Here is a 13,579-nt window from a genome sequence, read left to right as displayed (position 1 = left end):
AATAATAGAAGGTACAAAGTCCTGTAAATTTAAACAAATTGATGAATTTACACCTGGCTGGTCTGCAATTGAAATAAAATCTTTGTCTATCCATCCATCCATCCATCCTCTTCCGCTTCTCCGAGATCGGGTGGTGGGGGCAGCAGCTTGAGCAGAGATGCCCAGACTTCCCTGTCCCTGGCCACTTCTTCTAGCTCTTCTGGGGGAATCCCGAGTCATTCCCAGGCCATCTGAAAGACATAGTCCATCGAGTGTGTGCTGGGTGTTCTCCGGGGCCTCCTCCCAGTTAGACATCCAGGAGGCATCCTGATCTGATGCCCGAGCCACCTCATCTGACTCCTCTCGATGCGGAGGAGTAGCTGCTCTACTCTGGGCCCCTCCCGGATGACTGAGCTTCTCACCCTGTCTTTAACCTCTTAACCGCCCTCTGCCGGATATATCCGGCATCGTAGCTTTATTGCTGACGCCTTACTGCCGGAATTATCCGGCACATTTGCTTATGGTTATATGAATGCCTGGTGCGTAGTATAACTAACGGTATGGCGTGGGTATTATTACTACATTGTATTTCGAGAACTCTATGGTTGTATTGGGCGGAAATAACCGTTCTTTACTTTGTGATTCGAAAGTGAAAGTTGTGAATATGGCGAAACGTAAACTGACTTCAAGTGAGGTTTTGCAGGCGATTTTGGACAATGATTCTGATCACGATTTTAGCAGTACTGAAGAAGATTTTAGCGACAATGATGATCAGCAACGTGCGCTGCATGATACTGTGAATGACGACGCATCGGATGATAGCGATGAGTGGGTGTATCCGCAGCATCTCAACTGGACTGCTGCCCATGGTGAACTACCATTTCTGTATCCGTTTGAGGCAACGTGTGGGTTTATTGTTGATGTAAACAATTACACTGCTAAGCAGTTTTATGAGCTGTTTGTGTCACCTGACTTGATCAGACATTTTGTTCATCAAACAAATCTGTATGCAGCACAGTTTATTGAGAAAAATCCCAATTAACCTCCACATTCCCGTGTTCATACTTGGGTAGACATTGATGAAAACGAAATGAAAAAATTCATTGAGATTTTGATGTTGATGGGAATAATCAGAAAACCAGATATTGAGATGTACTGGTCTACAGATCCTATGTATGCAACACCTATTTTTGCAACTATCATGAAACGTAACCGATTCTCTTTGCTGCTGAAATTCTTTCATTTGAATGACAACAGCAATGAGCCAGATAAGAAAGATCCAAACCGTGACCGCTTGTTCAAGCTACATCCTTTGATTGACCATTTATTTGAAACATTTCAGTTACCCTACGTACCAGGCCCGTCAGTTGCAGTTGATGAAAGTTTATTGTTGTGGAAGGGCCGCTTACAGTTTCGACAGTATCTACCATTGAAAAGGGCACGGTTTGGTATCAAGATGTTTTGCTTAGCTGAGAATTCAGGTTACATTTATAGATTTCGTGTATACACTAGCAAAGAGGATCCTATGAGTAGTATTTCAGCAGTGTTGCCAGACGAATGTAAGGACTTTGGACTTTCAGAGAAGATTGTTGTGTACCTTGCCCTACCACTATTGGACAATGGGTACACCATTTGGATGGATAACTGGTACTCCAGTTGTAGGCTGTTCCATTACCTTCATCATCGTAAAACTACAGCATGTGGCACAATTCGTTCTAACAGGGTCCCTCCAGAAGTTCGCAATTCAGCGCCAGCACCGGTCAGCACATTGCATACCGCAGTGGCCCATTGCTGTGCCTGAAATTTCGAGACAAGAAAGATGTTCACATGCTAACAACTCAGCACAATGAGTCTGTGCAGGAGGCTCCCCACAGAAGAGGACGCCCATCACCTACTAATGTCCGTTACAAGCCACAATGCATCATTGAATATAACAGCAACATGGGTGCTGTTGACAAGCAGGACCAAGTATTGGAACCCTATTCGGCTGCAAGAAAAACTATGAAGTGGTATAAAAAGTTATCAGTTCATCTGCTCTAAATGGCAATGCTGAATGCTCACATTCTGTACCAGAAAATGGAGGCACAAAAACATTTCTGCAGTTTGAACATGACGTCATTGCAGACTTCATTTTCTCTGGTGAGGAACAACATGCAGATAGAGTAGAAGCAGTGGTGAGGCTCACAGAACGTCACTTTCCGGACAAACTCGAACCAACAACAACTTGGACCAAGCCACAGGCACGCTGTCGTGTATGTTCAAAGAAGGGTCAACGTAGAGACGTCAAGACCTTCTGCTCAAAGTGTCCCAGCAATCCAGGACTTTGTGCAGTTCCCTGCTTTGGCCTGTGGCACAGCAAACTCAAATACTGGGAATGAAACTATGATTGACCGAACTACTTCGATAGCTTTTGACTGTTCCGTTTTGTAGTAGACACTAAATCCATAAGCCTGAGAAAATGTACATTTTTGTGTTTTATTATGTGTTTGCCCATTTCTAGAACTTGCACAACATTTAGTGGCAAATACTGCTTGAATAAATGTAAAAAAGTAAAAAAACGAAAATTGTTCAGATTTCACCCGGCGTGGGGAATATTTAGGGTGTTGGCGGTTAAAGGGTTAAGGGAAAGCCCAGACACCATGCGGAGGAAACTCATTTCAGCCGCTTGTATTCGCGATTTCATTCTTTCGCTACTACCCATAGCTCATGACCATAGGTGTGGGTAGGAACGTAGATCGATTGGTAAATTGAGAGCTTTGCCTTCAGTCTCAGCTCCGTTTTCACCACGACAGGCCGATGCAGAGCCTGCATCACTGCAGACACGGCACCGTTCTGCCTATCGATCTCCTGCTCCATTCTTCCTTCACTCATGAACAAGACCCTGAGATACTTGAACTCCTGCACTTGGGGCAGAATCTTGTTCTCAACCCTGAGAGGGCACTCCACCCTTTTCCGGCTTAAGACCATGGTCTCAGATTTGGAGGTACTGACTAAAAGCAGTGATCCAATCCTGAGCCCACCAAACAGGACCCCCTCAATGCCCTGGCTGTGCCTAGAAATTCTGTCCATAAATGTTATGAACGTTTATGAACAGTTATGAACAAATACTACTTTTTGTCAATATACCAATAATCCAATTGTCCATCACTCATTCAGAATATGGGAACAATGCAGGGCTCACTTCAAGGCAGAGAAGGTTTTATCTGTTGCTCTTCTTCATGATAATCACCTTTGTAATCTTCTCAAAGGTACACATATTTAATCTTTGGAAAATATCCCAGAATAAAACACTTAGAGGACTGTATATAGGTAATAATTTTGCATCCTTTGAACAATTACACTTCAAATTCAACTTTCCAGCAACACAATTTTTTCACTTCTTTCAAATCAGAAATTTTGCTAGAAGAAACCTACCCAGTTTTCCACACCTCCCACCCATTTCTACTTCAGAAGAAATCCTGATTAGTCTTGAAGATAGCATCTCAACAACATATAAGATCATCTCTTAGAATTTCCTCTTCAAAGATCCTGGGGTGTGGTGGGAAAAGGACCTTTCAGTTAACATCTAAGAAAAGAAGTGGAAACCATCTTTGCACAGAATGCACTCCAGCTCAATATTCACAAAGCACTCAATCATTCAAGTTAAAAATCTTTCATTGATCATATTTATCTCATTTATAATTGTCCATAACGTGTGTCCAGGACTGATTACTGGGCTCCCTGAGGGGCTTTGAGTGGAGAAGAACAAATTAATTTTAACAGCCGACACCACACTATGAGCTCATAGACTTGACTTGTTTAAATGGAAGAATCCCTGCCCACCTTTTATACATCAGTGGATACCTGTTGTTCTGTACCAGTTGAATTATAAAAAAACCTAATTTGTAGTTACAGAATCTGCTCAAGACTTTTTAAAAAATATGTCAAGATTTAATTAATAGAAATTTAGTGTAAGCATTCAAAAAACAGAAGAGACCATTAAGGAATGTTATGCTGACTGATCTCATTCAGAACTTTAGCCCTGAACTTTACTTTGAGTTACCATTAGGGAGAGTTAAGTCCCCTTTAAGAAGTCAATGGAATGTCAGAGGTCTTTAGGGTGATGCTGTCTGAATCTCTAATGAATTAAACATGGAATACTGTCAACAGTGAAATGCTATGAAGGACACCACAACATGTCTTCTCTCCTTCTCCCTTTTCCTGTCTCTACACATCATCACCAGTGAAGCTCTTCTGGCTCTTCTATTTTTAATTTAGTTCTCCTCTCTTTGATATGAAGTGTCATGTTAAATCCTCTCACCTTCATCTCCTCCATCGCCCTCCTCGTCTCCTTCAGTGTCTTCTCTCTCTCCTCAAGTCCCCTCTTGATGTCACTCAGTGTCTCCCCCAGCTGTTTCTGTTTGGACACACAAGAGGACACATGTGGCCAGATCAGAATTCACGTTCATTTTATGATGTCTTCTTCTATTTCTGATATTTGTAAAACACATTTCTTTTTTATATTTTATAACACAATGTACTTCTTCTGTCACACTTTGACACAATAGATGACAAACAGAGATTCGATTCAACAAATATGAATAACACAAAAGATTCACTGATTCAAGATGGAGTTTGGGCTTATAGAGTGCATCAAATAATGAACTCAGTTTGAAGGCACACTAGCGTGTGAGTTAGTTCTTGATGTTTAGAAGACATCACATTGACGACTGGGAAATCAGAACTTCACACACCAAAAAACTGGACTGTGTAGGTGAAGAATCCAATTAATTCAGACTTTTGGACAAACAAATATGGATTCATACAATAAAAGGATTCTGCTGTTTGTGCGTTATGTTGTGAAACTCTCGTGTGCCGTACATCAAGTGTATCAAACCAAACATCAGTCCATGTTTAAAAACTCTGAGGAGAAAAGTGAAGCCATAAAAAGGGCTGTTTTTGGCTACAAAAAACAAACTAGTATTTTTAGTCAAGTAATTGAAACCAAAAATAAAGCAACCAGATGAAGTTCCAAAATTGCTCAGAGTGTGGCTTCAAAGGCCCAGCCTTTCATAGATGGAGAATTAGCCAAGGAAATAGTTTTTTGAGCAGTGCTGAAATTTTGTTTAGTGACTTACCAAATAAAGAAACAATCCTGTGTTGGATTTGAGAAATACTGGCTTGTGCGAGATCAATCGAGAGACGTTTAACTGATATGGCTGAAAATGTAACAGTAAAACAGACAACCGGGTTACAACAAGCTGTATTTAGTGTTGATCTTGACGAAACTGACGATGTGAATGATGTGGCGTGCCAAGCGATACTTGCGCGATATAGTGACAATGACCATATTGATAAAGAACTGTACTACTTGATATCTCTTGGTTGTACAGCCAAAGGAGAGGACATCATAACTGCATTTCTAAGGTATTTCAAAATTCAGAACATTAACATAAATAAAATATTCTGTGTTACTAATGATGCGGCCCCTGCAACGGTCAGAAAGAACAAAGGTTTTGTTAAACTTCTCCAGGATCATATTGGAAATCAAGTATTGAGCTTCCATTGTCTTATACACCAGGAGAGTTTGTATGTGAAGAGTTTGTCACTGCGCTTGAACTCTGTAATGGAAACTGTTATCAAGATAGTCAGCTTCATAGTTTCTGACTCTTCATTGATCCACAGGCAAGTCAAGTCTCTTCAATCAAAACTGCAGAGCGCATATACGGACCTCCCGCTGTACGGATATATTCATTAGCTTAGTCGAGGTAATGTTTAGAACAGATCTGTATCAAATCTAAAAGCAATCAGGATGTTTCTTGATGAAAAAGAACAATATTTCCCGGAATTGAATGACGACGACTGGCTGTGTAAGCTGATGTTTCTGGCAGACATAACTAAACATCTGAGTGACTTAAACTTGAGTTTCTAAGGTCAGGGCAAACAGATATATTTTGCGGTGATATTATCACTAACACCAACCATAAAGGCTCATTCAAATTGATTTACTGTCAACAGAAATGAGCTTCAGAAGTACGTCGAACTGCTCAAAGGAGAGTTTGCTAAACAAGTTCAAGATTTTGAAATTCACAGGCTCATATTTTCTTCCCTAATCAAGCCCACCTTAACTGATCTCACTACCACCACATTTGATGTCTCTTTTCAAGTGGATGGATATTGACAATTTTGAAATGTCATTAGAGTTATGGATGATAAAATTTGTAATTGTGGAAATCTCTGTCAGCTGCCATCCTCAGTCCTCAGTCCCTGGACATCCCTGCCTGAAGTGTTCGCCTGTTTGAAGAAAGTCGCATTTGCTCTTCTTGTGGTTTTTGGGTCAACTTATACAAGCAAACACATTTTCTCACACATGAAATCTGTTTTTAGTCCACAGAGAAGTTGCCTTATGTCTGTGCATTTGGACACTGTGTGATGCTGAAAGTCACCAAATACACACCTGATATTGAACAATTAGCTCAGGAGAAGAAAGGACAAGGGTCACCGTAATAAATTATAAATGACTCGGGTCAATAACTATCGATGATTACTCAGACTAAACATTTTAATACTGTTCTTTAGATTTGATTTATTTAATTGTTTTGTTCTTCAAACTATTGGACTTTCTGTTTTTATAAAATTTGACAATTTTAAATTTGACAATTTTAAATTTTATAATAAAATTTCACAAAATGTGTTCAGAACTTAAATTTTGCAAAACATAGTTTTTGTTTTGTTCCTATTTATATTAAAATGTTGAATAATAAACAAAGAACAGGATAGTTATGTAATGTACTGGTAAAATGTTAATACGAGGTCAAGTTAATGTGCTTCAGTGGATGGTGTATATAAAAATATGGTGGGCTTAGGTTGGCACACTGAGTGTCTTCGATGCTCTCAGATCCAAGTTTTCTACAAATTCTCCGTTATACAAGCCGTATTAGCACTGGATTTGGGAGGCTTAACCAAGTCTGTTCACTAGGCCGGTCTACTATCGCACCCTTTGATTAACACACACACACACAGGTCCTAGTCACACAACGATGAATTGTAGGAAGAAACCAAGCAGACCACAAACTCACTGTGATGACGTCATACAAGTGGATTTGGCTTTCCTCAGATCATCACCTCAATCACTTGAACTGCTAGAAATTCCTTAACTCAAAGTTTCTCAAATAGATTTCATTAAACACTGAACTCCACTCACCTGTTTTTCTTCCCTCTCTGTCTCCAGCTCGACCATTTCATGATTTTTATGTCCAGTCACCACACACATCAAGCAGATACAGGAATTATCAGTTTTACAAAATATCTCCAGACTCTTCTGATGTTTTGCACAGAGTTTCTCCTTCAGATTTCCATCAGGATCAACCAGCTTGTGTCCCTTCCAGGCGTTTCCTTCATAGTGAGGCTGCAGGTGACTCTGACAGTAGGAGGCCATGCAGGTCAGACAGGACTTCACCGCTCTGAACTTCTTCCCAGTACAGAAGTCACACTCCACATCTCCAGGGCGAACAAAATTCTGAGGTGGTGGAGAACTGAGTGCCGTCTTCTTTAATTTCTTGATGACTTCATTCAGCAGAGTGTTTCTGTTCAGCTCAGGCCTTGTGGTGAATGTGTGTCTGCACTGAGGACAGCTGCACTCTTGGCTCTGATCCCAGCAGTCCGTGAGGCACTTCAGACAGAAACTGTGACCACAATGCAGTGACACGGGGTCAGTCAGGGTGTCCTGACACACCGAGCAGGTGAACTCGTCCTGTGATACACACAGCTGGGCTTCAGCCATCGTCAGTCTGAGGAGAGGCAGGCAAAGAGAATCAGTCAGAAAAACAAGGAAGTGACTTGTGAGGAAACGAAAGTGAGCGTTTGTGTTCAGTGAGAAGGAGGAGGAGGAGATTTAAAGAGAAAGCTGAGAGCTCACAGAGAGAACATCTGAGGAGACACTGAGGGTGAACAGTTAATGTGAGACAGGAGCTCAGAGAGTGAAGACGTACAGTTAGAAAAGAGGTGACCTGTCACGGGGGGTCTGCTAAAGTGTAATTCACATCAGTATTTATTTATTTTTTATATACTACAGTCCACCTGACAAATGTCAAAAGCAAATTTACAAATTGAATGAAATGAAAACACAACACATCAGTCAGTAGAAACAGATTTGCTGTCTCCATGCTTGTCTTTTTTATTATTCAAATTGTCCATCCCATAGTAAGTTCCTGATTGTTAATCATCACAGATGTGTCAATGGTGTGGGTGAGCAGAATCGATTGATGGATGTTAATCCATCAAATAATGAGTTTTGTTTGTCAGTAATTTATCAGTTTATTCTGTAAAGCCCCCAGCTGTTATACTCTGTCAAGGTAACTGAAGCCCACTCAGTCTAACAAACAGAATAATATGATTTATTGATAAACACAAGGATTGTAGAAATATGAAAACTTAATAATTGACATAACAGACAGGGCACAAGACAGACAGACAGACACGTACCACACAGCAGGTGCTCTCCGCTCCTTCACAGTTTTTCTTCATTTTCTTGGTTACACAAACCATATTATCAAAGGGTTTGTGAGACTTAATCAAGTCTGTTCAGCAGGCTGGTCTACTCCTGCATCCTACGATTAACTGTGTCGTCTACTTGTCACTCTGTTGTCACTCGCAGCAGCTCCTCTGCCAGGTTTTCTGCAGTACATATCTCAGTAAACTCACAACAGCCAAGAAGGCAGGATGTCATCTTAAAGTTTCCAATAAAGTGACAAGTGACAGACACGTATGAGCAGGTTGTTCTGGATGTCCGGCAGTCAGTTGTCAGGCAAACTGCTGAAGCTTTTTAGACCCTGTCTTGATACAATGCATGCTCTGTGTTATATAGTCGTAAAATAATTGTTTGGAATGAGATTTTCTACTGTGGCCTGAACAAAAGTTTTAAATCATTTTCCTCCACAATAAAATGGCTGAAAGTCACGAACTATCATTTTCGCCAGTTCTTCATCGACACTTATCTGTCTGGCTGCCGTCATTTGTTTTGGAATAAATGTGCTTGTTTTGGTTTGAGTGGCAGAAGGCTGTGGTATACCTGCAGTTTTTGATAAGACAGTGGATGCCACAGCAGAATTTGGATGGCAGCCTGAGGAGAGAGGGCGAGCTCACCTCCAGCGGCACGGACGGCTGAGCACTTCTGAGATGTCTGTGCAGGTTTGTTGCTGACCCTGCTCTGCTCTGACTGATAGATAGATAGATAGATAGATAGATAGATAGATAGATAGATAGATAGATAGATAGATAGATAGATAGATACTTTATTAATCCCAAGGGGAAATTCACAAATTTCATTACATTATATTTTCATTATACAAATTCTACATTAAGCTTTGCAGTCTCCAATACCATTGAAATGCAGTCAGATGCCTCTTCTCTTTTCGGTTTTTGCTCATTTCTTCACTTTTTCCCGACGCGCTTGCATTTCAATCCGAATGCCTGTCTCTCTGTGGCTCTGTGTACCTGGCCTGTACCACTACACTCGTTGTATTCGGCGCGTCTGCCCCCTTCCTTCTTTCACATCATGGTATGATCCTAGTCAGTCTTTACTTGTGATTGGCCGCCTGGTGTGCCCATCAAAATAAAGTCCCGCCCCTTCCTGAGTGAGTGCTCTACGGCTGAAGATTCCGCTTTCCCCGACGCGACTCTGCTCTTCTCGTTCACTACAAAGAATCGGCTCTTATTGGCTGTCATTTACACTGACAGCCGATACTCGACATACTCCGTGTGATTTTACTACCATAAAGAGTTGTAATAAAATAGTTTGTTTTAATAAATAGCTTCTACTTCGATTTCCATTTTTTTCGCGACCCCGTTGTAAATATCTGGGGGGCACGCCCCATAGGTTAAGAAACACTGTACCATGAAATCACAGAGCAAATACTCCTTTCAGATGCAGCAAAAAAAAAAAAAAGAATATTCATACAAGTAACAGTAAAGTATTATATATAAAAACTGCTAAATATAAAGAATGGTAATTAATTGGTGCTCCGCAACAAATGTGGAATTACAAAACAGGAATATTACTGATCATGCAGGTTAACTGGCAATGATATGAATATTGCACAAAGAATACTAATAACGTGAGATATTGCACAGAGGACAGATGGAACAATAACTTGGCTGGATTGTGATTATTTCACAGGGGGTTATTGAACATCCAAGAAAAAGTGAGCGTTAGACAATGAAGGAGAGAAAAGGGAGATGGGCAGACACTTAGACACAGAGGGAGATGTTCAGTGCCTGCTGAGACTCAATGTAGTTATGGCTCCGGAAAAGAAACTGTCCGAGTCTGTTTGTCTTTGATTTGATGGACCTGCAGTGTGTACCAGAGGGCAACAAGTCAAACAGGTGAAAACCAGGATGTCAGGGGTCCTCCCAAATGTTTTTGTTTTTGTCCTGCTGAGGCAGCAGGAAATGCACAAGTCTTGTAGGGTGGGAAGAGACCAGCCGACCATCTTCTGAGTTGCATTGATGACCTGCTGAAGACCCCTCCTGTCTGCTGCAGTTCAGCTTCTTCACCTCACCGTGATGCAATATGTCAGCATGCTCTCTACGAATGAGTGATAAAGGTTTACCAGCAGCTTTTGTTTCAGGTTATTCTTGCTAAGCAGTCTCAGGAAGTGGCCAAGACAGGTCAGCAGAGGTGAAGGTGCCCAAGAATTTGAAGTCTGGGACCCTCTCCACACAATCACCACTGATGTAGAGGGGTTCAAGGTCTTCACTGTTTTTCCTGAAGTCAACAGATGAGTTCCTTTGTTTACATGGTGTTCACTGTCAGGTTATTTGTTGAGCTCCAAGCTGACAATTTCAGGATCTCCTCACTGTAGGCAAGCTCATTCCCCTCTGAGATGAGTCCAGTCACTGTGGTGTCTTCAGCTAATTTAATGACGGTGTTATTAGGATGGGCTGGACTGCAGTCATGGGTGTGGAGTGCAAACAGCAATGGAGTTAACACACAGTCTTATGGGCAACCAGTGCTGAGTGAGCAAGATGAGGAGAAGTGGGGGCCGAGTTTCACCATCTGAGGACGATTGATGAGAAAGTCCTTTATCCAGGAGCAGAAGAGTGGGGGGAAACCAAGGTTAGACAGCTTACTAAGTAGAAAATCTGAAATAATGATATTAAACACTGAGGTATAGTCAAAAGCAACCTCACATAACTCCCCCGGTGTTTCTTTCTTTCTTTTTTTGTTTTATTTCATTGATTTTATTGAAACATTCCATACAAAGAGATCAATTTTACAAAAATAGGATTGAAGCCAAATAAACCCCCACCCCTGAGAAAGAGAGCATGGGCAGCAGAATAAAACTTAAAGTTAGTAAAAACAAGCAAATAGATTAATTAATAAGTGAATTAAGATAAATGGAGAAGCAAAAGAAATTGGGAGAGAATCTGCTTCCTCGGTACTTTAAAATCTTATTCTAAAATGTGATTGATCAGATCCTGCCAGGTTTTGATAAAGTTCTGCACAGATCCTATAAGTGAGAATTTGATTTGTTCCAATTTCAAATAATATACAATATCAGTTACCCACTGACTTAAAAGAGGAGAGTTAGGATTTTTTCAGTTGAGCAAGATAAGACTATGTGCCATTAGTGCAGTAAAGGCAATGACCGTTTGTTTGTCCTTCTCCACCATAAGCTCCTTCTGTGAGCCCACCAAACACAGCTGTCTGAAAGGCATTTAAAGATTTTGGTCCAGAATGAAGTTAATTTGGTGTCACCCAGTGAGGCTGGAACTTAATTGTAGTGTTCACAGCTTGGATCTTGCCCTGGAAACATTTTGGACAATTTAAAGTGAGACAGATGTGCTCGATACATAATTTTAAGTTGAATAATTGTGTGCTATGAGCATATGGAGCTCGAATGAATTCTCTGCATTGCTACCTTTCACTCCTTTTCTGAGATATTGATTTTCCCACTTTCTTGAATCTTTGAAAGGGAGGGACTGTAAAAAGATTTTATATGTTAGAGAAATGCCGTCTGAATCCTCGTAACTGATCAATATTTTTTGCCAGCATAGAGCGAGGTGGGAGGTGAGGAAAATTGGGCAGGTTCTGTTTAACAAAGTTTCTGATTTGAAGATAGTGAAAGAAATGCATTGCTGGAAAGCTAAATTTGGAGTGTAATTGTTCATAGGATGCAAAGATGTTGTCTATATAAAGATATCTAAGTGATTTAATCCGAGATGTTTTCCAGATATTAAAAACTGCATATGTTTGAGAGGGTGGAAAAAGGTGGTTCTCATGCAGAGATGCCACCGATAAAAGATTCCCTTTCTTAAAATGCTTCCTACATTGCTCCCATGTTCTGAGGTAGTGAAGCACAATCGGGTTGTTAGTATGTTGGCGATAACTTGCATTTATTGCGGCACAAAGCAAGGAATGTAAAGAAGTACTACAAGATTTTATTTCTATTGTGGACCAAGCCTGTGTATGTTCATTTATTTGTGTATGTGTCCAGCCTTTTATAGCTTGTATGTTTGCTGCCCATTAATAAAATTGCTCTTTGGATACGTGGGTGTTTTGAATTCCAAATAAATTAGATTATGGTTGAATCTAATTTCTTAAAAATTATCTATAGATGTATATTGGAATGTTTTGAAGTAAAAACAGAAGCTTAGGAAGGACATTCATCTTAACAATGTTAATTCTTCCAGCAAAAGTGAGATGAAGGCATGCAAGTCTTGCTTATTTGTTTCTATACACACAGCAAACTTTTGTTGATAAAGAGCTTCATGTCTACTTGTGATGTTTACCCTAGATATTTAATAATAATAATAATAATAATAATAATAATAATAATAATAATAATACATTTTATTTATACAAGACGCCTTTCAGAGAACTCAAGGACACTGAACAAACAATAAATAAATAAAAGACACAATTATAAACAACTTAAAACATCAGAAAATGTAAAAATTAAAACCAAACAAAACCACTATAATCAGGAGGAAGAAAAAAAGTGTGTTTTAAGTTTACATTTGAAAGATGAATATGATTTGATATTTTGGAGATCCGCAGGTAATGAGTTCCAGTTATCTTTGGAGTAATTACAGATAGATTGGTAAGGAAGGTAACAAGATCGTTCAAAAAATTGTTGTTAGACTTAGGAGGACGGTAGACAGTTGCAATGATGGTTGGAACTGGCCCAGACAGTTGACACACAGTCGATTCAAAAGAGCTAACAGCAGGAGCAGGCAACGGCAGGACTTTCCACTTCTCGCGATAAATTATCGCGACACCTCCTCCACGGCCAGATGCACGGGGTTGACAAGTGTAAACAAACCCCGGGGTGCATTCATTAAGTTGTGAAAAGTCTTGAGGTTGCTGCCAAGTCTCAGTTAAACAGAAAAGTCAAACTTACGGTCAATGAGGAGATCCTGAATGAGATGTCCCTTGCTCGTAAGTGAGCGGATGTTCAATAGACCAAAGCTGACAATGTTGCTGTCGCATTTGACAGTGGTGTTAGTCGACCGAGCTAAACTGGCCAACACGCTATGGTCAGCGTTCCTATCTGTGTTATGTGGAGGGTGCTGAAAATCAGACCAAAAAGAGTTAATTTCTTTCGAGGCGTCCGTTTGG

The 13,579-nt window shown here is 40.4% G+C and overlaps 1 protein-coding gene across 1 annotated transcript in view; it reads right to left on the bottom strand.

Moving 5' to 3' along the window:
- LOC120528795 (E3 ubiquitin-protein ligase TRIM41-like) overlaps positions 1-7,741 on the bottom strand; it is a 31,375-nt gene extending 23,634 nt beyond the window's left edge. The window contains exons 1-2 of the mRNA XM_039752922.1: positions 7,163-7,741; positions 4,280-4,375 (exon numbers count right to left, since the gene is read on the bottom strand). Of these exons, the coding sequence (XP_039608856.1) occupies positions 4,280-4,375; positions 7,163-7,741 (675 nt within the window). The remainder of the gene's footprint in view (positions 1-4,279; positions 4,376-7,162) is intronic.
- Positions 7,742-13,579: the final 5,838 nt, after the last annotated feature.

This window comes from Polypterus senegalus, chromosome 4, assembly GCF_016835505.1.
Source record: "Polypterus senegalus isolate Bchr_013 chromosome 4, ASM1683550v1, whole genome shotgun sequence".
Taxonomy (NCBI): domain Eukaryota; kingdom Metazoa; phylum Chordata; class Cladistia; order Polypteriformes; family Polypteridae; genus Polypterus; species Polypterus senegalus.
Note: the sequence above shows the minus strand (reverse complement) of the source record. Positions and strands in the feature narration are given on the sequence as shown.